This window comes from Bactrocera neohumeralis, chromosome 4, assembly GCF_024586455.1.
Source record: "Bactrocera neohumeralis isolate Rockhampton chromosome 4, APGP_CSIRO_Bneo_wtdbg2-racon-allhic-juicebox.fasta_v2, whole genome shotgun sequence".
Classification (NCBI taxonomy): domain Eukaryota; kingdom Metazoa; phylum Arthropoda; class Insecta; order Diptera; family Tephritidae; genus Bactrocera; species Bactrocera neohumeralis.
Window position 1 is genome coordinate 16,516,104 of NC_065921.1, and position 24,340 is coordinate 16,540,443.

A 24,340-nucleotide genomic window follows, 5' to 3' on the forward strand; every position below is an offset into this window, starting at 1 on the left:
AATAGCTGTATCTTCTAGTAGCGTTGTTAATTGATACTGTCAAAAGCTTTTGAAAAGCCCAACGCTACTAGCATGGATCTCTAACAAGTAGCCTCATGTATCTTCCGTACTGAGAGAAGAAGAATTATCGGGCGACAAGGCTTCCCAGGTTATCGGATTTCCCAGGTCTTAATAGTGAGACCACTCTTCCGATTTTCTACACACGGGTATGCAAAGATTGGTTAGAGACAGGCTGCGGACCTATGTGAGGAGCTTTATATATCTCGAGCTGGGATAATCATGCTTCAACATGTTTATCCCATATAGGACATTGTACTATGATGACTTGGTCTTATGGATGACACCTTGAACCACTATCTTAGGAAAAGCAAGTGGTGTGAAGTTATTTAGCTTCAGGTAACACCTCTCTTTCCCCTGTCCGTCGAAAGTTGCTATATAAATCTTCGGCTAAAATGGCTCGTAGTTCTCTTCGAGTCGGGTGAGGCATGACCATCGACCTGATTTTCATCCCAGTTATCTAGTCTCTTCGCATTGTGCAGTGATTTAACAGAGTCCCTAACTTTTTATTTCCTCCGCTCATGCTGATTTACCAGTTGCCGAACATCGAAATTGAAATCCCTTTTCACTGGGAGTTTCTTTGATAAAACAACTGTTTTGGCTGAGTAACTGGGCCTGACATCAGGAATTTTTAAGGCCAGTATAAAACGAACAGCAGCAGCGATCGTCTTGTGGTATCATGACCTGACTATCTATTTATTATTTTTCAGAAATTTTGTTTTCTCCTCTCCTAACACACTCTACTGCGATTAGGAAAGCTGAACTTAAGGCTTATGCAAAAGTTTCTAACATAATTCTTTAGACAAAATAAAAGAAATCGAAAAGTACTCTCCTGAATACACTGCATAAATTAATCAATGTGAGCCTTCATCACTACTCATAACTGACTCAGCACTATTTCATCGACCGCCCATTTTTCGCCTCTCCAACAACGAAAGTAACAATGAACCTTGCCGATAGAGAGTAAACACGCATGCGCAATGCTTTGAACACGTTATATACTTTCCGACATACATAAGTATTTACTTATCTATATACATATGTACATATGCATTGATTAGTCGTGCAGACTCGTGTGCATCGCTAATTGCTGACATATCACGCCTGCTGTCAGCGCAAGACCGCAGCGCAACGAAATGTGTGCAGCCGATTGCAGCCTCGTAACGGTGGCAATAAAATGTTAAGATGCAACTGCGGCGAATTGTCAAAACGTCAAACGTCGGATGAAATTTTGATTAATTGCCTGCTGAGGCGAAGGGGACCAAATGCAAACAAATATACACAGTTATGTGTGAATGTGTGCGTGTGCAACTAATTGCCAATAAAAGTGAAAATAATCGCTGTGTCTTGTGTCTCTTCTCAGAGACGCACCGTACGATGCTTGCAACACGCTCCGACAAGCAAAATGTTGCCAACATAGCGGTGCGCAAGCTTTTTTCGATTTTTATGTTATTTTTTTTTTATTTTTTCTTTTTATTTGTTTCTTTTTAGTTTCTTTTTTGAGTATTCAATCAAAATCAAATAAACAAGCTGCTTTCTTTGTGTAGCGCCGGTTATTTTTTTAATATTAGTGAGTGTCTTTTGATAGCTTTTTTTACGAGGCACGCATGTTGCATGCCACATGAATAACTTGCAACAGTCGCTGAAAAAGTTTTATTAATTTTCAATAAATTGATAGCTAATGCATTTTATTGCCAACGGCAAGAAGACTTTTCAAACCATTCATAGTTTTCATTCTCATTCTGCTGATTGGCAGTCACTTTTACTCTGACGGATGTGCGCAGACAATTGAGATTTCAATAAAGATAGCATTATTAGATGAAATCCACTTATGGCGCATGCGCACTTTTGCTTTTCTAAACTATAATATGGAGAGAGTGGCGTGATGGATTGTGGTTAGCAGAAGTATGGGGGTTCTAAGACCCGCTTTGGAGAGTCAGCGAAATATACAAGTATATGATTAAATACCTAACTTTAATGCAGATTTTATACGAAATTCAGGCATTGGATAAGCAGTACTTGTGAGCGAACTCTCTTCAAGCACAAATTTGTCTCAAAGGAACTTTACCAGAGAGCGCATTTATCTCTTCTCGTTTATCGCATCTCTCGGGTGTCGATCTTAAAGTGAACGAGGTGTTCAATTAGCCCGAAAAAAGCATATTTTCCATTAATTTTCATCTCCAGATAGCTCAAATTTTAAGAATATTGATATTCGAAGCTTGCTTGACTTAGGTGATGTTAAAGTGGTGGTAAAAAAAGAACAAACCAAAGATCTGGGCAAAAGTAAAATGTATGGATTATTAGGTTGGCACTAAGAAACACATTGTTTAAGCTTTGATCCTCTGACAAAATTAAAAGGATCGATTAACAGGATTGCAAGAAAAATATATTTCTTTCTAATTTTCCTTGAAAAGTTAATTATATTGACAGATAGACTGTGACTTAATTTTATAATATGTATGTATAACTAACTATCTGACTAAAACTAAAAAAAGTCGAATGTTAGTGTGACAAAAAAGTTTCTTTTTCAATTTTCCTTTAAAAGTTAATCATCTTGAAAGGAGGATCTCTTCGAACATAGTGCCCATAGACATCGCCGGAAGGTGCATGACTGCGGAATTGGCTATTAGACTCAGAGAATCTGGGTTCTTAAACGAACGCGTATCTGAACACTAGGATATCCTCCCACACTTTGACTTCCTATCGGATCACTTAGATCATGCAGTCGTCAAACCAAACTCTGACGACTCTTTCTCTGCCCATATACCTAAGAGGGAGTGAGGGGTGAGAAGAATCCGTTGGAGGAGCGGGACAGTGAGCTTCTTTACGAAAGGGTCAAAGCTTGGTGGGAAAGTTGGTTTCAGGAGGAGTCTTAATGTTTTGCTGCTCCGGAGTGCAGTTCTCCATTCATCAACAGAGCGGCAATACTAGCCTCAGTTTCAGGTTGGTCGATGAGTGCTTCACTATCAATAACACCGAGTATCTTTGTGTTAAAACTGGTATGCGTGCCGGGCCATAGCGGAATGGCAGAAAACTGTAAATCAGATGAGCTAGCAAGGAAAGACACCCTAGAACCGCTGCCTATAGAATGTAAGTGTGTTGATGCAGAAACTTGGCCAGCGCTGGGCCACCATCGATACATGCGCTGTTGGAAGTTCGTTTTGGCCCAAGATCGATCTCAAAAGATCTAGTGATGTCTTTTCCCTCAGTAAGACTAGACAGTGGCTTATCACAGACCACTGCCATCTTCCATGCTGTGAGGTTGGGAATATCTCCAAAGGATGAAGAAGAAGTGGAAACAACTTAGCACTTCCCTCTTGATTATTCCGCGTTTGAGAGGTCAAGACTTAAACAATTGGGAGCGCATACCTTCTTCCTTGAAATTAAACGCCTATGCAAATTTGTATTGGCTACTAAACGTTTTGCCAATCTATAAGTTCGAACAGAGGAGTTCTTCTTTTCTGTGGCTTCACAAAGGACTACATATATTAGTCCACTTGCGATCATCGATCAGCCATCTAACCTAACCTACCCTAGGGTGGCAAAAAAGTCTATTTTTTCTAATTTTCTTTGAAAAGTGTAATGCAGTGAAAGGTGTACTGGGCCTTATTGAGGTCTACTGCTCAGCAATAAATAATATCAGTGAACATTTTATGCTCCTCATTTATTTTCTCAAATTCTGTCTCTGAAAATTCCTATTGGTTTTATATTGAAATTTTCCACACTTCAAGAACAACATTTGTTCTCTGCCAAAATGGTACGCTTTTCACGGCATAATTTATACATTTTCCATTTACAAGACGTTCTTTAAAGCAGAACAAATATACATATGTATGTATGTATAGAAATATACTCTTATACATACATATGTAAGTATTCTATTATGTGCTTTACAAAAGCAATGAAAGTAGAACATTTTATTTCATTCTTTTATAGTTAAACAAAATACTAATTCTTGTTGTTGTTGTTGTGATTGAAACTCACTCTGAACTCTTTGCACTGCGCGCATGCGCCAAGCAGCACTCACACCTCTACGCTTTCAACGAGGTGCAGAGGTGGCGAGGTGAAGCGCTGAACTTTTCACTCGCTTTCTCCGCGACGCGCGCCTCAAAGAGCCGCCTAAGCAGTTCTTAGTAGAATACTGCTCTTGATTGTATTTTATTGTTGTAGTTAAGAATTTTTATCGGCAACATAAGAAACTGTAATGAAAATGAAAAGCTTTTGACGCCAAACTTTTTTTGAATGTCTAAAGCACACAATAGCTTTAAAATACAAAAATTCTAAATTGATCACTGTGAGAAGAAAAGGCTAAAAAAACGCTCGAAACTCTTTTTGTTGTTAATAAAAGCGCTAAAATATAATAGCATCTTTGTTTGCGACATCAAAATGTAAACAAAGTATCGTAAAGCGCTTTAAAAATGCCAAATAAACATGAATGAATCTCGAACTAAGTTGTTGTCAATTATAGAGGTCACTTGCGTGCTCTTGTTCTTTAGATGTTTTTTTTTTTTAAGTTCTTATTTTTTAATTCTAAGTCAAATGTCGATCAAACATTTTCAGTGGCTGTCAAATCTGCTTTTCCATATTGAATTCTATGAGTAGCTTTTAGAAATCAAAATAGAATGGCCATGTAAGAACTAACGGTACTCATGCTTTAAATGCTGAGATTGATTTTCTGGTACTTTTTGCTTTGAGATAACTTTCTCTTTACCAAAACGGAAATAAATTTATATGTGTTAATTTTTGTTATTTAGAATGGAGCATGTTTGAAATGTCCATGGACTTTTCGATGACTAAGTTCAGGCCGAAAATACGCTGGCGGTGCGATAAGTAATCGGCCTTCGAAAACCTTGGAAAATGGCGATTTATGTCTCGTATTGTAACATATTGTACTTCTCTAGGCAATCGATGTAGACCACTCCTTAGGTTAGACTAGGTTAAATGGCTGATTGAAGATCGCACGTGGACTGGTGTAAGTAGTCTTTTGTGAAGCCATAGTACAGAAGAACTACAGTGTTCGGACTTATAGATTAGCAAATACGCTTAGACATAAAGCCAAAAGGCTTTTGGGACAGTGCCAGTGCCGAAGGTGCACCAGCGCTGGCCAAGATTCCACGAAGCCCAGCTATCTAGTAGTAGAACACAAGAGGATACGGGAGCACCGACCCGTTCCCATTCTACCGATAGCGGTTCGAGGGTGCCTTTCTTTGCTAACTCATCAGCTCTACAATTTCCTGCGATTCCGGTATGGTTCGGTACACATACCTGTCTTATTAAAAAACACTCGATGATATTGATAGTGAGGTTAGGCACTCATCGACCAACCTTGAACGCACTGTAAATGAGGCTAGTATTGCCGCTCTGTTATTTGAGTGAATGGTCACTTTTCTGAAGGAGGCTGCACTCCAGAGCAGCAGATCTTCTGCTTCCTTAATGGTTGCAAGCTCGGCTTGGAAATCACTGCAATTGTCAAGAAGTCTGAAGATGGAGTTGATAGAAAGCTCCTGACAGTAAAACTCTCCACCCAAAGCCTGGTGGGTTTGACCCATGCGTAAAGAAGCTCACTGCCCCTCTCCTGCAACGGCTTTTTCCCATCCATTGCTCCCTCGTCGGCATATGGGCAGAGCTCCAGAGCTCGGTTTGGCGCCTCCATGATCTATGTGATCCGGTATGAAGTCAATGTGTGTGAGGTTATCCGAGTATTCAGATTCGTGTTCTTTTAACAACCCGGATTCCCTGAGTATAATATCCACTTTCGCAACCAAACACCTTCGAACGATGTCTACGTGCACTATGTTTAAAATTTCATTAAGTGCCATAGAGCACTCCTTAAAAAGTAAAAAAAAAGATACTTCGATTTGCCGAGGCACGGTCTTCCTCTTTCCTGGAGCAGGTTAGTCGGGTAAATTTAACTATTTTGACTGTTCTAGCGTCTAGCGGAATATACAAAAAGATTGTACTCGTATTATTGTGAGATTGTACCGCCAATGTGCGCTGTTTGTAAATACGTATCGAACCGATCTCGTTGTAGCAAAATTGACAGATTTTCACAATATTTCAATAGCTGGTCATGTTTTATTTATAAAAGTTTAATTTAAATATGTATATATGAAAAAATATTCTCTATTCAATAAATTAATTTTGTAAACTATTTTTTTGAATTGTTGTGAATTTTTGTTAATAAAAAGTAAATGCTCAACTTATATATTATGTTATGCTGCCCTTCTTCTCTATTCCACACAGGTTCTACAAAGAATCGATGATGTGTCATTAATGTGCGACAAACGCATTGCGAGTCTCAAGAAGTTGGCCGTCAAGCCACAAAGGCCGGTACAAACCGTTACGCCGGAGCCGGCAGTGCCCTTACAACCACAAGGCGGTGCACCGCATCTGCTGCGGCGCAAACATAAGGTAAGTGCAGCAAACGTAAATTGTTACAAACATAAAAAACAACACAACAACAACAAAACAACAATGAGTAATAGTGTAGTCCAGCTATGACTTTCTAATATTCAGAAAAAACAGTTGCTTATTTAATTTAAAATTATGCAGAACAGCTGCAAGAACATAATAAATTAGTAGTCACTAAGCTTTAAGAATATGTGTGTTGTAACAAAAAACGAATAAAAAGCACGTGTTACATGTAGAGTCTACATTTTAGACCACAGACACACGCACTCATACTTACTACACACCAACTTTGTGCCAGTCTGTTCTCTTTCCACGCTTCGGTGCGGCCACTGAACGCCGCTGGTGGCAAAAGTCAGTTCTTTCTTTCCTCCACAAAATAAATGTTTACTTCATGCAACCAAAAAGCATAATTAAATTTATGCACTGGTCAAATTAAAATTTTGTAAATTCATAAGCTCTCGGTACTTTTTTAACTGAGATGCGTGCGAAAAGATATGGCACTGCAGCTAGTACTATTTGAAAGGCTATAAAATTGTTGTTCTATTTCCGTTTCGTGTTAATGTAACATTCATACATATATATGTACACAAATCTAAGTATAGACCAGACATGCACATGTATGTTTATAAGTATTATATTTTGATTATGAAAATTTCTGCGTAATAAAAAACATTTAAGATTCTGACCCAGTAAGCAGCGCAAGCAAGAAAACTGGAGCGTATACTTCATTTAAATCTATGTATGTATATTTACATAAACTCATAAGCATTAAATATATGATTATATTTGATGAAAAAAACTTTACCTATAAAAAATAACGGAATTAAATTGTATTATTCACGATTACCATAGCCAAACGATTTTTTATGAAGCAGCTTTGATGTTCATTTTTCAAAAGGGTTTGGCCCCCGAGTACATAATTCTTGACCGAATAAAGAACCTAGTCAACTTCGAGTAGACCCATCCGATGGTCTTCAATTTCTTATAATAGGATGAAGCATAAAAAACCAGAAGGAAAACTTTTATACACTAAACCTAATCAACTCCCAACTCAGAACAGGGCCACGGAACCACCGAATTAAGAATTATTTCGTAGAATTTAAGAACGGCCAGCCTAGTGATTTTTAGTTAAAAAAACAATTTTTTATATGCTGCCGAAGTCTCTGATTATCATAGACGTAATATGGATAAAAACAGGACAGGACAGGATAGGAAAACAAGGAATTTTTCCCTTGTGATCTGACAAAAAATAAAGAAAAGACGCTTTTCATTTATTTTAGGTCGAAGTATTAAGACTGAAAATGATAAAATATATTTTCTACAACTTTTTCTTCTTCTTCTTTATTGGCGTAGACACCGATTACGCGGTTATAGCCGACTTTGCAACAGCACACCAGTCGTACTTCCTGTTTGACGCCAATTGTAGATTCTTACTGTAGCCAAGTCCTTCCCCACCTGGTCTTTCCAAGGGAGTGGAGGTCTTCCTATTCCTCTGTTTCCCCCGGCGAGTACTCCGCCTAACACTCTCGGAGCTTAAGTCGGACGACATGACCTAGCCAGCATAGACGCTGTCTCTTAATTCGCTGAACTATGTCATTGACATCGTATATCTCCTACAGTTCATCGTTCCATCGACTGCTGTATTCGTCGTTGCCAATACGCAAAAGACCATACATCTTCCGCCGAACCTTTCTCTCGAAAACTCGTAACGTTGTCGTGTTGTCATCATCCATGCCTCTGCACCATATAACAGAACGCGCATAATGAGTGACTTGTAGAGTTTGGTCTTTGTTCTTTGAGAGAGGACTTTACTTCTCAATCTAAAATAGCACCTGTTGGCAAGAGTTCGTTTCCGATGGATTTCGAGGCTGTCATTGTTGTTGGTGTTATTGCTGGTTCCAGATAGAGGAAATTATCTACGACTTTGAAGTTATGACTGTCAACAGAGACGTGGGAGCCAAGTCGCGAATGCGATGACTGTTTGTTAGATGACAGGAGATATTTCGTCTTGCCTCGTTTACTGCCAAACCCATTTGCTTCGCTTCCTCCAATTCTTTTACTTATGGCTCAAGCGGCTCACGACTTCCAGTCTTAGACCAAGTATCCTCTGTGTAGCCAAAAAACTTCCATTTGAAGACGAGCTAAAGTGAGAATTCGAAACGTCTTTCCCTAGAGTTGTATGCTGGGTTTGGAGCCCGCCACATAAAAAAACACCTTAAAAAAAAGAAAAAAACAGCCTCGGATAAGATGACGACCGCTGCAATCGTATTAAGGATTCCTCCAGAACCAAGAGCAAAAAGAACTCGTTTCGAAAACAACATTTAGATTCAGTTTTCTCGAAATTTTATTGTATCAAATTTGGTATATAGAAGATCCAATCATTTCATTACAAGTGGAAATATATTAGCTTAGTCGAGGAAGGCAAGATTCTTTTAGTCTAAGGTTGTAAGGTCTAGTGGGACTTCTAACAAGTCAACAACAACAAGTTTGCTCCTCAAGCTGAGGATCAGCAAACTAACCTGGCCCAACTTTACCTATATCAGTAGCTGTTAAATCTTCTTGAACAATCGCTGTGGACTGTTTTAGCCCTCGACGAACATCGTTTTTTGGCGCTGTTTAAAAAGCACTTCCAGGGTTAAGCAAGGAAAATTGTTTCCTTTATCAGTGTCAAAGCCAATATTATATATACAGATTATGATTCCTAAACTTGACAGAAAATTGTTCTTATGTTTATGTTAAGAAAGAATGGTTTAATAGGAAGAAATACCCAAAAGCGCAAAAGAAATTTAAGTTTTAAGACACAACTTTAGCGCTTAGTCAGCTTAAAATCAAAATAAAAATAATTTTATTTATTTTCTCTTTCCACAAAGTACGTAAGCACTTTTTATATGGTATATGTATGTATGTATAATAATATATATGTATATGTATGCATTTATAAGAATAACAATTCAGATTTTTTCAAATTCATGACGCACAACAACAACTATTACTGACCGCGATAACTTCTTCTTCTTATTTTTGTGGTTTATGAGTAATACGAGTACAAATTCTTCAATTGTTGTTATTATTACAAATTATATTTCTATATTCATTCTACAAACTGCTACACACTTACTTAAGTAAATATGCGTGTGAACGAGCGAAAAAAGGTTTACTTCTTAAAAGCAACTTCATTTCTTTTTGTGCAATATGTCACTGTGACTCAAAGATACTCATACTTGCGGCGCTGCAGCGCTCACTTCAGACGTTTTTTCACGGTTTCAGTGACTTATGCTGTGCGCCGTTGACCCAGTTAATAATAATAGCTGGCAGTGGTAGCCATATCTTGTAGACTCATATATGATTTGAGAAATTTATATGCTTACAACAATCATGTCTGTCAAACAAAATGACCAGGCCAATTATGCTGGCGTTGGCTGTGGCGGCCAATGACATTGCACATTTCCACATACCGCTTTCTTGTTTCTCTCTTTTTTTCTGCACAATATGACAGCCCAATTTCAATGTTACTCGCTTTGTTAGCGGCTTTAAGTCTCACTTAGTGATGTTTTAATAAAAAATAAATAGCCGAGAGATATTGTAAAGCTGTGTAGAGCACTGCGGGAACTATTTTGCTACATTCTACACTTCCTCACTTAAGCTTAGAAGCTGTTAAGACTGCCTGTCATGCTTAGTGAAGTTGTCAAAGGCGGTCATTTGGTCAATAAATGCTTGTGGTTGTTGAAGGAAAGGCTTGAAGATGCTTCGTGTATGTAGAGATATGTATGTGTGAACACTTAAATACATTGTATATGAGATTATACATATATGTATATATGTATATATATTGTTAGCCACCATCCAGAGCCATCAAGATGGTTTATAATTTTTTGGTTATAACTGAAAAATTATTGCTGCTTTCATCATTCAGCGGCTCCAACAGCAACATATACTATAAATATATACTTATACATATGCACATATGTATATATGTCTGTACATATGTTGTCAATTTGCCACACATTAGTTCCAACAAAAGTATACGATTTTCATTTTTCATAATTTACTCACAAATTGCATTTTTATAGATATGTACGTAGTATGTGTGTATATTTATGACGTCGTAGATTTCGTATATCATGTCAACGTTAACATCATTACCACTTTAGTGGCATTATTATTCATTTTACTCACTCGCATTTGCCAGTCACTGCAATGGTAAGAGTTACTCGTTAACTTGAACTTTCAAGTGTCATGCAAACACTCAGCCATACTCGCACATATATACTTGTATGTACATACTTGTATATATAAGCGAGCTCATTTGAGAGCTGTCGGCAGCCAGTGCGTGGGCATTTTCCGGCTTTCTTGCACGCGCTGTAAAAATGTTTCGCCTCGAAGGGATGGTATTTCCTATGGCTGTATGCGTGTGAAAATCCGGCAATAACCGCAGATTAATGATAAGTACTTAAATGCAAACCTGTAATTATAATTAAGAAGGATTTGTAGGCGAACCACTTTGTTGGACAATAGCATTTCGGCGGCCTTCAGTATTTTCAGAAAATTTTTGTTGTTTTCAGTTTCCGCTCCTTGTTGGAGTGTCATGCACTAGATTGTAAGATAGTTTTGACGTCAGGTCTATAAATCCACATATCGTCACCAGTAATGTTGCGTTTGATGAATGTAGGGTTTTCAGCTACGGTCTCAAGCATCTCTTTTGCCAACTTTACTCGCCGTAGTTTCTACAAAAGATTCAGATATTTTGTTACGAATCTAACAGACCCAAACATTAACCAAAATATCTTGATTGTTCCATAAAAGATGTTAAGATCCTCTGCTAGCTCTCTGATGCCAACACGACATTGTAATTAATGTGGATGAACTACTAGCATAAAGGAAGTGTTCGATGCGTTAACGACCTCCACTGCTTTGTGCTAGTAGACTCCCCAAAACATTTCAACAAAATTTTCAACTATTTCGTAGCCTTCTCCTGTTACTTAGTTTCTCGACGTCGAACCTCCTTTGTTCGCGGACGGGCGTGCTTTGCTGTATCGGGCACGTATCTTCGATATAACAAGATAGCCGTCCGAGTCGATGTTAGGTCCTCGGAGCGTACGCACGTCAAGGACACTGGATACAACTTTTCGATCCGTAGACAGCCAAGTGGCTTGATGAATTTTCTTGTGCTGAACTAGTACTACAGACAAACATATTTCGCGCCTCTGCGTAGTCGATCAGCCTCAACCCATTTGGAGAGGTTTCGCCATGGAGACTAAATTTTCCAACTTTTTTACCAAAGATGCCTTCTTAGTCCATCCTGGCGTCGCCCATCACAAATACCACTCCGAATTTGCACACCTTTATATGCCCGCTGTAGTAAATGCCATAAAGATCTTCCATCTTTATTGCATCCATCACATTTCTTAGACGGCGGTAGTAACAGCCTTTACTTTTACGAGGACACCATCGAACTGGACAGCGGCACCTTTCCAATGTAGCGACCGGACAATCCAGAAGCATGCCCTAAAATCATCGTCATTATTTCGTCTGTTGAGGTCGTCATCAAAAAATCGGGTCTTTCAATGTTTTATACACATTTATACAGCGAGCCGCTTGTTTCAAGACCGACGCCTGCTCGCAGCCGCATCTTTGCTGAACAGACGCTGCATATAACTCTTAAACCGAATATGTCGAAGGGCTCCGCTGAAGCTTCCTCTTTTTCCAGGCTCCAAAAGGGAATGGCTACCGCATCTTACACAAGGGTTGCTCACGTTTCCAGGGTGCGAGACGGGGACGCAATATTAGGCTTGGATATAGCATAACTATACTCCAGTACACCCCAATAGTTAATTTAACGAGTTCAAAAATAAGTAATTATTCACATTTACAGAAATGCTAAGGCAAGTTTGAGCAAAGTAACCTATTTCAAAGATTTGGCGGCTGACTTTTATATCATATATTCAATCAGATGACTCCATATGATATATATGTATTTAGTATATGAATATTTATGTGTATGGTATAACTGCTTGTCAGCATAATGCTAATTGTAAATTCAATGCCAAACTTGCGCTTTCGAAAGTGCTAATGACAACACGCATGCGCCCGCTTGCTTTGAAGCAGTAACTAGGCTATACATACACGAATATTATATATCTATGTACTATATATACACAAATATAATACTAAGTGAGCACCAACAAAATTTGCTTTTCTGCAAAATAACAAATGACTTTATGCGCATCCCTAAATTTTCACAAATAAATTTCACTTTCAACTACGACAACATTTCACCGTTAAGTACCACTGTGATCCAGGCCTTTACTATGTTAAAGTACCTCAATTTTAGCTAAACAGAAAACAACAACAAATTATGCGAAAAATGTGGGGTGACAAACAATAAAAACAGATCTAAGTTCGTTATTAAGTTAGTGGAGTTCAAATGTCTGTCGGCTAGCAGGGTTACCACGAGCCTGCAGCGACTTCGTTTGCCCTTTATTGTTTCAAGCAAATGTTTCTTCGCATATAAATTCGTTTTATTTAAAATTTACGACTAACTGCTGCTACGACCATCAGTGGTGGTTCAAATGTGTGTGTATATGTGCATATGTATGTATCTATGTAGGTATGTTAGTATTATAGTATGTGGCTAACTTTAACAAACTTTCTTTGTTTTTCCGCTGGGACTTTAAGCCTACTTGTTTAGCATAAATACCCGCATACGCACATAAGACTACACAATTTCCCACTGCACATTGGCTACAATCTCACTTTCGTTTTGAAAATTCAAATATATGTATATAGTTTTGAGCATATACTTTTCTTCTTCTTCATTGGCGTGGACAGCGCTTACGCTCATCCAAGGCTATTGTTTTCCTTTCATTAGGACGCTTTTTTACGCGGCGGGTCCCAAACCCTAGGGAGAGATGGTTCACCTTCTCACTTTGGCTTGCGCAGAGGCTTTTTGGAGAACTTTCCTCACTTACTTGAGTATATACATCTCTGTACCATGAACATTTATAGGCAGCAAATCCTTTTAACATTACTCATACATCAAGCTATTTTAAGTTCCCCAACTCAATTTCAGCGCTTAATAAATTGATTGAAATTTTGTTATTTATAATTTCCGAACTTTCACGCCAAACTCCATAGGAAGCTTCATGGCTGATTGATGTAAGTTCGCTTAGGAAGGGATTAGAAGGTTGATCCTAACAAGAATCTCTGAGTGTGTCGGCCCGTTGTGGTACCCAAAACTCCTATATATTGATCATAAAACCCCTCGTAAATCGACAAAGCCCTTTGAGTCTATCAATGTCTCAAATGTGGCTAATATCTATTTCGACTATGCCTCCTGATTCGCTGAAAGTAAGACAGCCCAGCTGTTTCAATTTTAGTCTTTCATCACGCGAGGTCCATTGATCCACTGCTTGAACGCAAAAGGACAAGGGGAGTTTAACTCTTTCGCAATCTGATGTAGCAAAAAGATGGGATAAAATTACATCGTATTGCGTGATCTGTTCGGTCGATTCCACTTTATCCAAGCAATCAAACGAGTCTGATAATGAAATAGCTTGATGTAATTGATAGTGAGGAGAGACTTCCCTACCAGCTTTGATCCAACAGCGAACAAATTCACTGCACCTCTTCTCCAGCAACTTCTTTCCGACCACACATCCATCGTCGGTATGTGAACGGAGATGATGTAAAATTTGTTGTTGTTATAATAACATAACACGTCTGAGCTTGAGAGTTGCGATACTTACAAGGACAGCTGCTTTCTAAGGGAAAAAGCGTAGATAGGTTAGGTTAGTTCAGTTGCTACGACCAAGAGGAGTAGTCATCCGTTAGGATGCCTGCGCTTGACACGAATTTTAACAGATTCTGCGGTCTCACTATCGATTCCTCCTCCAGTGTACCTTACGGTGGGACCTTATATGCTTACAGCGTAGTCTTGCTAATGCGGAACAAGTGTAGCTCGATCTGTCAGCCCCATCCTGCGGGCGTGTATCGCCACCAGACAGTGATCATTTTCCTACAGTCTCTTCTATCGAGTATGCAATTTTGTGTACTTCCGATCTACCGTTTTGCACACTTTTGCAGTTTTGCACCCAGGTAGCTCGTTCCATCGGGTTTTGATTTTCTTTACCATGCTTCTGTCGCGATCGTCGTATAAACAAAGTATGGATTGACGTTTTCGGATGTTAACCGTACACCATTCTTGGCACTCTCGTCCACTATTTCATTGCCCTCGTTATATTGCCTTTGTGATCTCGTACCTAGTAAAAGTGAAGTAGCTTGCTTCTGGCATCTCAAAACACTTCTGGCCGTTATGCGATACGAGGTTACTACCTTGTTTACCTCTTGGCTGTCTACGTAGATGTTGGCTCTGGAATTGTCTACAAGTGCATTAAAGGCCAACTTCGCGGCATTCTAAATAGCAAAGACCTCAGCTTGAAATATACTGCAGTGGTCTGGCAACTTAAAAGGTTACCTTATGCCTAACTTTTGACCGTATATACCTGCACCAACTCCATCATCCATTTTCGAGCCATCCATATAGCTGTTTAGAGTGGTGCGTGTAACTAATGCACCTTTACGCCAGCCAATTTTTTCTATGTTTACTTTCAACCTTCTTTCCTAGTTGAAAAGTGGGATCATATAGTCGGTGTTTGCCCAACCGCCATTACCCACGGAGCTATGCCCGAAGGTTGTGTATGTAGATTCTCCTGCAGCCACTAATCGTCCCGCCGATTTTGCTGCGCAGTTTTCAGCGAAGAGGTCTATAAGTGGCAGGTTTAGCACCAGTTCAATAGCCGACATAGGAGTTGTTCTTAAAGCTCCCGCTCAGCTATGCACAGTGCAGCGAGTCTCTGAACCCTTTCAATCGGTTTACCGATAGGATTTCCGCCTGGATAGAAAAAGTCTAACAATTCGTTCATCCAAAATGTGTTTTCTAGAAATGCATCTTTTCTGGCTTCGGTCAAAACTTGTCGTTGCACTCACTTTGGAAGCCGTTCACAACTTCATTTACATCCAGTAACAACGGAAATGTGCTCTATCCGCAGCTGGAGAAAAACTTTGCATATCAGCTCTCGAAATCGCACACAAGACCCCTCAATCGCTGTCGTAATAGCGGAATTTCCATACGCTGACGGAAGGATAGTCCAAAATGTTGCTGATAACGCCTTTCATTTCCTTATTAATACGAAAATTTGGACACATCCCTCATCAACAGATGACAATGTTATGTTAGGCCAACTATTTTTGTTGCCTTCAAAATGCATAAGTGTTGCAAGAAGACGAAGATTAAGATAATTTCAACAACGATTGACAGCAGCGCTGAGAGCGGCACAAGAAACACCACTGACTTACTTCCACGCCCACAGCGAACTATGCATATTTATGAGGAGTAGAGACATATTTTTGAATCAAAGTGTATCTATATGTATCAAGGTGTATCTATATGTATCGAAGTGTACCTTTATGTATCAGGGTACATCTATATGTATTGTGCTACCTCCATAAGTAGCGAAGTATGTATATACATATGTATATGTTTCGAGTTGCATTTTTATGCGGCGTTGACAGTGAAAGGAAAAAGTTCGCCTTAAGTCATAATGACACAATGAGCGGCACAATTAATTGCAGCGAAAAGGGAAACCGGAAGAAGCCAGCGCTTTGATAACTGTTGACTAGGTCGCACGAGATTAGATGGTTGTGTATACATATATATAGTATATATAGCGCGGCAACATATCTTGTTCGCTTATCTGTTGTTGTGTTGCATGTCTAGGAAATGTGCTGAATGGCAGATGCGGCACCGTTGCAAATCATAACTTTAACAAGCCGTTATGTAATGCTGCAAGAAGGTAATAATAACATAATACATATTTACATACAGTCGTACAGCCATACAGATATACAAACATACTCATATGTTTATACATACAACACATATGCCTGTAAGTATTGAAAAATATAGGCGAGTGTGTTGCCACACATCCCCACATCCATATATATGCGCTGATTAATTAATTATAACCTCACTTTTGCTGTTGCATGTGTGGCATGTGTGTATGTATGCTTGTGCACATGGTTTGTTCAATTTTCACACCTCTTCCTTGCTTTGTACGGCCGCCGCAATTGGCTTCAAATAAAAAATTAAAAATTAATTTCCGCAGTAGTGCAATATACAGTTAGCATATGCTTAGACACACTAACCAATTGTGGCAGGCCGCATGATTTATGCAGCAATTTACACACATAACACAGTTTTGCTTGCATTTCCTGCACCGCCGTTACGCTAACACAGTAGAAGCGGTCTTTGGGCCTTAACTATTCTACATGTTGGCATTTTCTCCATTTTCTTTTACTAAAAATTTCTTTTATTGACCAAAGCGGTGCGTTTCGGTGCCACTAATGGTCGCCCTTAACTGTGTGGCGTCTTTAGCATCACTGTTATCGCGTTGTTGCAAGTTGCAAGCCGCCGGAACCGATTTGCAGAACGTGTTGCATGTTCAGTGGCGTACAGTTTTAAGTGCCAACATAAGTGCATGGCATCCAACAATAACACATATGCAGTAAAGTATGCCTTTTGTTGCTACTAAGTACAGCTGTGGCCGCCAAAGTCCAATCAGGTGTGGCTCGTGGTTGCAAGCAGGAAGAAAATTCTTTACCGCAAAGTGCGCACAACTGTTGCATGTGCAACAAGCGGATATATTTTACCTTTACATAACGCTAATTGTTCATATTGCCGCAAGCGTACACAATAAAACTGTTTGAACGGGTTTCATAAATCAATCGGCGTTTTGCCTTTATTTGGTTCCTGAGTATGTGACTGCTTTTTTGTTGCATTTTTGTAGAAATATTCACTTGCAACAAAAATTGTTTGCAAATAACATTATTAACTGTTATTATTAATGGTTAATTTAATTTCCAATTGAAGTTTTTTGTTTATGTTATTGGGTTTCTATGTTGGCTTCAATTTCCATGGCTTCCTCAAGTTTGTATACTTGACTTTTATGTGCCAGCCACATGTTGTTGTTGTCTGTTCGAAGCACTGAATTTGAAAATTGTAAATTGTGTAACGATATGCGCTTTAAAGCCTTTGAAAATATTATATGCAATTATGGATAGCTAATCCAAAAGTCTTCTTCTTCTTTATTGTCGTTGACATCGCTTACTCAATTAAAGCCGAAGTTACAACAACCCGCCAGTCGTTTTTTCTTTTCACTTCTTTGTGCCAATTGGAGATTCCAAGTGCTTTCAGGTTTTTCTCCACTTGGTCTTTTCAACGAAGTGGAGGTCTTCCTCACACTCTGCTGCCCCAGTGGGTACTGCGTCGAATACTCTCAGAGCTGGAGTGTTTTCATCCATTCGGACGACATGACCTACCCACTATTAATTCGCTGAACTATTTCAGTATTGTCTCGTATATCTCGTACAGCTCATAGTTCCATCGACTGCGGCATGCGCCGTTGCTAATGTGCGAAGGATCATAGATCTTTAGAACCCTTCATTTGAAAACTCGTAACGCCGACTTATCAGCTGTTATCAGCGTTCATGCTTCTGCAACATATAACAGGATGGGAATGATGAGTGACTTGTAGAGTTTGGCTTTTGGTCGTCGAGAGAGGAATTTACTACTCAATTGCCTACTCAGTCCAAAGTAACAACTGTTGACAAGAGTAATTGCATTTTGATTTGACGGTTTTGTTGGTTGTGGTTCCAAGATAGACGAAATTATCTTCGACTTCGTGGTTATGACTCTCAACAGTGATGTGTGAGCCCAGTCGCGACGACTGTTTGTTTGATGATATTTCGTTTTGCCTTCGTTCACTACCAGACCCATTTGCTTCTCTTATTTATCCAGTCTGGAGAAAGCAGAACTAACGGTATCAATATCATCGAATTACGCCAGCAGCTATACACTCTTGTATGAGATTGTATCTTCTCTACTCAGATCTGCACTTCGAATAATTTTCTCCAGAAGTAGAATGAAGAAGTCGAACGAAAGGGTGTCGACTTGTTTAAAACCTAGTTTGGTATTTAACGGCTTGGAGAGGTGCTTCTCGATCCTGACGGAGTCTTTGGTATTGCTCAACATCAGTTTAACACAGCCGTATTAGTTTTGCGGGGATACCAAATTCAAACATAACATCATAAAGCAGTTCCTTTTGTGCTATCAAAAGCAGCTTTAAAATCGACGAAAAGATCGTGTGTGTCGATCCTCTTTTCACAGATATTTTCCAACATTTGGTACATGGTGAATATCTGTCTAGGCTTTCAAAGCCTAAAGTCCTTACTGATAAGATCCAATCAGTTTGGCGACGGTGAGCTTTAATTTTTCACATAGTACACTCGATTGAACCTCATATGCGATCTTGAGAAATCTTATCCGACGGTAGTTGGCGCAGATTGTGGGGTCTACTTTTTTGTAGACTGGGCAGAGCACACTTAAATTCCAATCGTTGGGCATGTTTTCATCCGACCATATTTTACAAAGAAGCTGATGCATACTCCTTATCAGTTCTTCGCCGAGATATTTGAATGGCTCGGCCGGCAATTCATCGGCCCCCGTTGCCTTGTTGTTCGGCAAACGAGAAATTGCTATTCGAACTTCTTCATAGTCGGGCAATGGAACGTCTGCTTCATCGTCATCGATCGAGAAAGTGTCATTCAAACTGGCCGATCAAAATCAAGTTGGTGTATCGCAAACTTTTTTATTTGTGAAGGATGTTATAACTTCTTTGCAATGTCTTTTCTTGTATTTTTTGAAATTTGTTTCGACCGCCATACCTCAATGTTGTCCCTTAAAAATATTTGGCTCATCCAATGCACAGTTGGTGTGCTATTAAATTCAATTTGTCATTTTTAATCGCAATGTCTCCCAACTTTGCAAAAATCATGAACATGAAAAACCAAAAAACAAAACGAAAATTCAATAGGAGGCACCTTAGTGTAACTTAATAAAGCAATTTGTTGACCGCGGTGTCCCCACAGTTTAGTCGCTGCGTCAAAAACAAAACACCTCCATGGCATATATGCACACACACACACATAACGCAGCATTTTTTTCACTTTGAGGGATGTGCGAGTACTCAACGCTGTTTGTACCATATTTATGTAAGTGTATATGTATGTATGTGTGTATGCAATTGCCAGCGGAAATTGTGTAATTCGCTTAGTGGGTAAGCGTGTGAAATGGCATTCGCATGACCACACCATATCACCAGCATGCCACCAGCAGCTTGATGGCCCTCAACATAACGACAATTATGGTGTTATTACTTGCATTGTTGTTGCTATTCTTATTGTGGTTGTTGTCGCCGTTGTGCGTTGTATTTACATCAATACCGCTTTTGCTGCTGGTAGCTGTAAAGATAGCACAAATTTCCCCTCCAACACCGTTGATCAGTTGGGGTGCTGTTTGCTGGTGGTTGTTGTTGCCGCTGGCCACTAATCGCCGCTGTTTGTTTTTGCTGTTGTCTAACGGCTGACACTTAAGCCTAATGTCATGTAATTTCGCCGTGAAAAAAGTTCAAAATAATTGTCATTTGCTGTAAGTTTTGCGCAATTTGTATTATTTTGCATTTTAACGGTAAAACTAATGCATATATTACTGTGAGTAAGTGCGAAAAGTTAGAGGAGGTGGTTATGTTTATAATGTTTTGCACAATGCCAAACAAAATTTACTGACCTAAATTCGGGTTGTTGGTGTATACTTAACTACATATATATATCATATCCATATAAAGGGGTTTTCAATAAGAGCGCTACAAAATAAATCAAAAAAGGTTTGGGATATCAATGAATGATTCGATGCCATTATGTGTGGAACTCAATTTATTTTCGATGGCCACGACGGGATCGCTGGCAGAGGTCCAGACGTTGAACCCAATTTTCGATGGTTTTCAAGCATAAATCTCTACTGTTGCAATTTCATGTTCGAAATGCGTACGAAGTTCATCAATCGTCGCTGGCTTGTTGACATAGACCATAGACTTGACGTAGCCCCACAGGAAATAGTCTAACGGCGTCAAATCGTACGACCGAGGCGGCCAATTGACCTGGGCCATTTCGTGAGATAACACGTTCACCAAACTTGGTTTTCAATAAATCGATTGTGACATTCGCTGTGTGGCTTGTGGTGCCGTCCTGTTGGAACCACATATTGTCCTAGTTCATATCATCCAATTCGGGCCAAAAATATACGGTTATCATTGAGCAATAGCTATTCCAATTCATAGTAACTTGTCGGTCTTGATCCGCACCAAAACGTATTTTTTCGGGATTTCGGGTGACTCATGAAGTACGTGTGAATTGCTGTTTGACCAATAAAGCATAGTTTGCTTATTGACAAAGCCAATCAGTCAAAAATTAGAAGATGATTTTTCGATGAAAATCCGGATAATTTTCGAGTTGTTGCTCAGCCTAATTCACGAATATACGACGATTCTGGTGATCAAATGGCTTCAGTTCTTGCTCCAATTTGATCGTGTAAGGATGCAGGCCAAGATATTTTTGTAAAATTCGCCACAACGACGTCACAGAGATGCTCACCGCTTGAGAACGGCGTGCGAGAGACTGATTTGGGTCTTCCTCAATTGATGTAACATTTGTACTGTGCCTGTGGATTCTAAGTTTTCCACTAAACGCTAAATTGTTGATCTGACTGGATGATGATGACGACCACAAATTGGACGTAGCGCTCTGAAAGTTGAGGCCACTGACTCCAAATTTCGCTAGCAAATTTTAATAATTTCGACTCTTTCTGTGGTAAAAAGGCATACCTTACTGAAGATAAAATGTCAAAAGAGCGTGAAAAAATATGCCGTCGTTTGCTGTCTTTATCGGCCTACTTTTGTATCGTTCCTATTCAAAAACCCGTTACATGAGCTGATTTAAAATTAGAATATGGTTTGAAAAGACAATCCTATTGGTTTTTTAGTTGTGTTCTACAAAACTTAAACTTAGATCTATATATATCAAAAAATTATATTCTTCTTATGGAAACTGGTCAAATTTTTTATGGAAATGACACTGTGTTTATGTTCCTCAGTAAAAATCATATATAGGCAGGGCTTCACCACATCGACATATGTATTTTAATCGTAGTTCCATTAAAAATGTTGCAGAATTAGTATATGGACTTAAAAAAATATTGGTCAGGCAATCTATAACCCATGTCATCCAATCTCTTACTAAAGAAATTCATTCTTGTAAATTTCTCAAACAGAGTGAGTTCAGCAAGACCTCTCAGAGATCACGTAGCTGTCTTTGAACTGTGAATTCTCATTCTTCTGATTAACATGACTTACCATTCTCAATCCGCTAAATCAGAAGAGTTTTCAAATAGTATTCTCAAAGTTTTTCTGTTTCTTGTCATTATTATATATCTGCTGCTCAATTGTCGGACTCATTTGTCGGAAAGGTCGATAGCATATAGCTGTCATGCAAACTGATCGATCGAAATTAAGTACTTGGATAGAAAACTTCTTCATTTGACAAAATTTGGGATGGATTATTGCCTAAGGTAGTGCTGTTTTATCCAGATTAGATAAGGAAGCGAGGCGTAAGAATCTGGTTGTGAACGAGGATAAGACTAAATATCTCTTGTCGTCTAATAAACAGAATCGCATTCTCGACTTGGCGCGCACGTCACTATTGACAAGCATTACTTTGAAGTCCGAGAAAATTTCGTCAATCTTGGAACCAGCATCAACAATAAAGACAATATCAGCTTTGAAATTCAACGCAGAATCACTCTTTCCAACAGGTGCTACTTTGGACTGAGTATTTAATTGACGAACAAAGACCAAACCCTACAAGTCCCTCAATAAGAAGTGTACGAGACAAAGTTTTGGGGAAAATTTATGGTCCTTTCGATGGTACGATGTGCTGTACAAGACATATGACGACATTGACATAGTTCAATCAAGAGACAATTACTGTATTGGCTAGATTATGTTGTCCGAATGGTAGAAAACACTCCAGCTTTGAAGGTTTTCATTTCCGCACCCGCCGATGAAAGCAGAGAAAGAAGATGACCTCCACTGAGTTGGGGAGATGGACCTGGCTGCACTTGATATCTCGGCGCCAAATAGAGAAAAGAAGAAACGACTGGTGCAATCTCCAGAGAAATGGTTCACATCGCTTCACTATAGCTTATTGCTGCCATATAAAATCAAGTTCTTGTAAAGAATCTTTTGAATTTGTTAAGAATATTACAGCTTCGATGCAACCGGCAAATGCGAAACCAAATATACCCTGGACCCCTGTCTATATAAGCTTAAATATAAATCGGGATTGAATGATCTGAAATTTGTTTTCGCACATATATTTTTCATTCAATTTTTCTTCAATATTTACAAAGAAAAATGTAAAATGTAAAAAAAACTTGTATATCTTTTGTTGTTATGTTTAAGAAATTTACGACAGCCATTTGCTGTTGCCATTACTGTCACAAATGCGGCAATATTAGTGTTGTTATTAATGTTGTTGTTATCGCAATCATTATGTTGTGCATCACCTGCGGTGTTTACAACTCTAAACAATTCAATTTATCGACGCACGAAAGAAATGCAACGCCGAAGCGCGCGGCCACGCATGCGCAACGCATACGCGCTCCATTGACAAATCGGCGCGCTGAGGGCAGTGCAGCAGAAAAACAGCAGTCAACACTCGAGACACCGTCAACAAACAATCAGCGCTAATTTAGCGAACAACATTCATGTACAAGCATATATGGGGGTATATGTGTGCGATAGAGAAAGGTATGGCGACTGACGTATTGTGCGCGCGCATGCGCAAGCCAAATTCACACATTGTCGCCGTGTTGCAGCGTCGATTGTTACAGTTGTTTGCTGTCAGCGCGCCGCTATTGTTGTTGGCAACTTTCAAATTGCATGCAACATTGTTTACATTGGCGGTAGGGAGGCGCAACGTCGCGCTGCCCGCATTGCATTCGCTTACTTTTCGATTTGTGTGTTTGCTTTGCAGCGCTCGTCTGCTCGGCTGCGGGTTGACATGATTTTTCAGACATACATATGTACACGCCGACGGCGTGTCAATGCAAAATTTTCTCAGCGCTCAAACATAATAGTCGCGTAAATTCGTAATTGAATGCCGGCATAACAAAGCAGCGTTGATTTTTTTCACTACTCTCCGTCTCTATTTCATTTGATTTGCGGGTTTGCGGCGCATTCACACTTTCATAATGCATTTGCGGTTTCGTTTTGGCAACAGCGTTCGCACTTGCAGCGCAGCAATTCGCACTTGTTGCACTCTTGACATGCTGGTCCAGTGCTCCGTGCGGCAATAAAAAATGACTGCTCATAAATTAAGATTTATGCTTGTGTGGTATTTTGTATGCATATACCCCTCACATACACACTGACAGACATTTCTGCATATTTATAATCCACTTTTTTAGCTTTACGAGTTCGCTGTTGTCACGATGGTGGTCGACTCATCACCACTTTCAATCGCTGTTGTTGCGAATTTATTGCACTTCTCTCTATTCATTTACGATTGTATTTATGTACGTGGTGTTAGTTTTTATACCCCGTACGGAGTATATTAAATTTGCCACGAAATCTATTGCACGCAGAAGTAAACGTCGGAGACCCTAGCACATCACACATAGATGGCGCTACTAGCATGAAATTCATATGATTTTTAGTTAGTCCTAACCTTCAAAAGGCAAGTGTAAACATTTGACAGCTGTCGGATCATTACTTTGCGAATTATAGCATTTTGAGTGAAACAGCTTTTGTTATTGTGAAAAATGGATGAAAATGAAATTCGATTGTTGATAAAATATTGCTTTTCGAAGGGACAAAATACAGTTGAAGCCCTTGATGACGAGTTTCCGAACACCGCAACAGGA

The 24,340-nt window shown here is 39.3% G+C and overlaps 1 protein-coding gene across 1 annotated transcript in view; it reads left to right on the top strand.

Moving 5' to 3' along the window:
• Window positions 1-23,165, top strand: part of LOC126754401 (uncharacterized) — a 110,268-nt gene extending 87,103 nt beyond the window's left edge. The window contains exons 12-13 of the mRNA XM_050466323.1: window positions 6,301-6,468; window positions 22,878-23,165. Of these exons, the coding sequence (XP_050322280.1) occupies window positions 6,301-6,468; window positions 22,878-23,165 (456 nt within the window). The remainder of the gene's footprint in view (window positions 1-6,300; window positions 6,469-22,877) is intronic.
• Window positions 23,166-24,340: the final 1,175 nt, after the last annotated feature.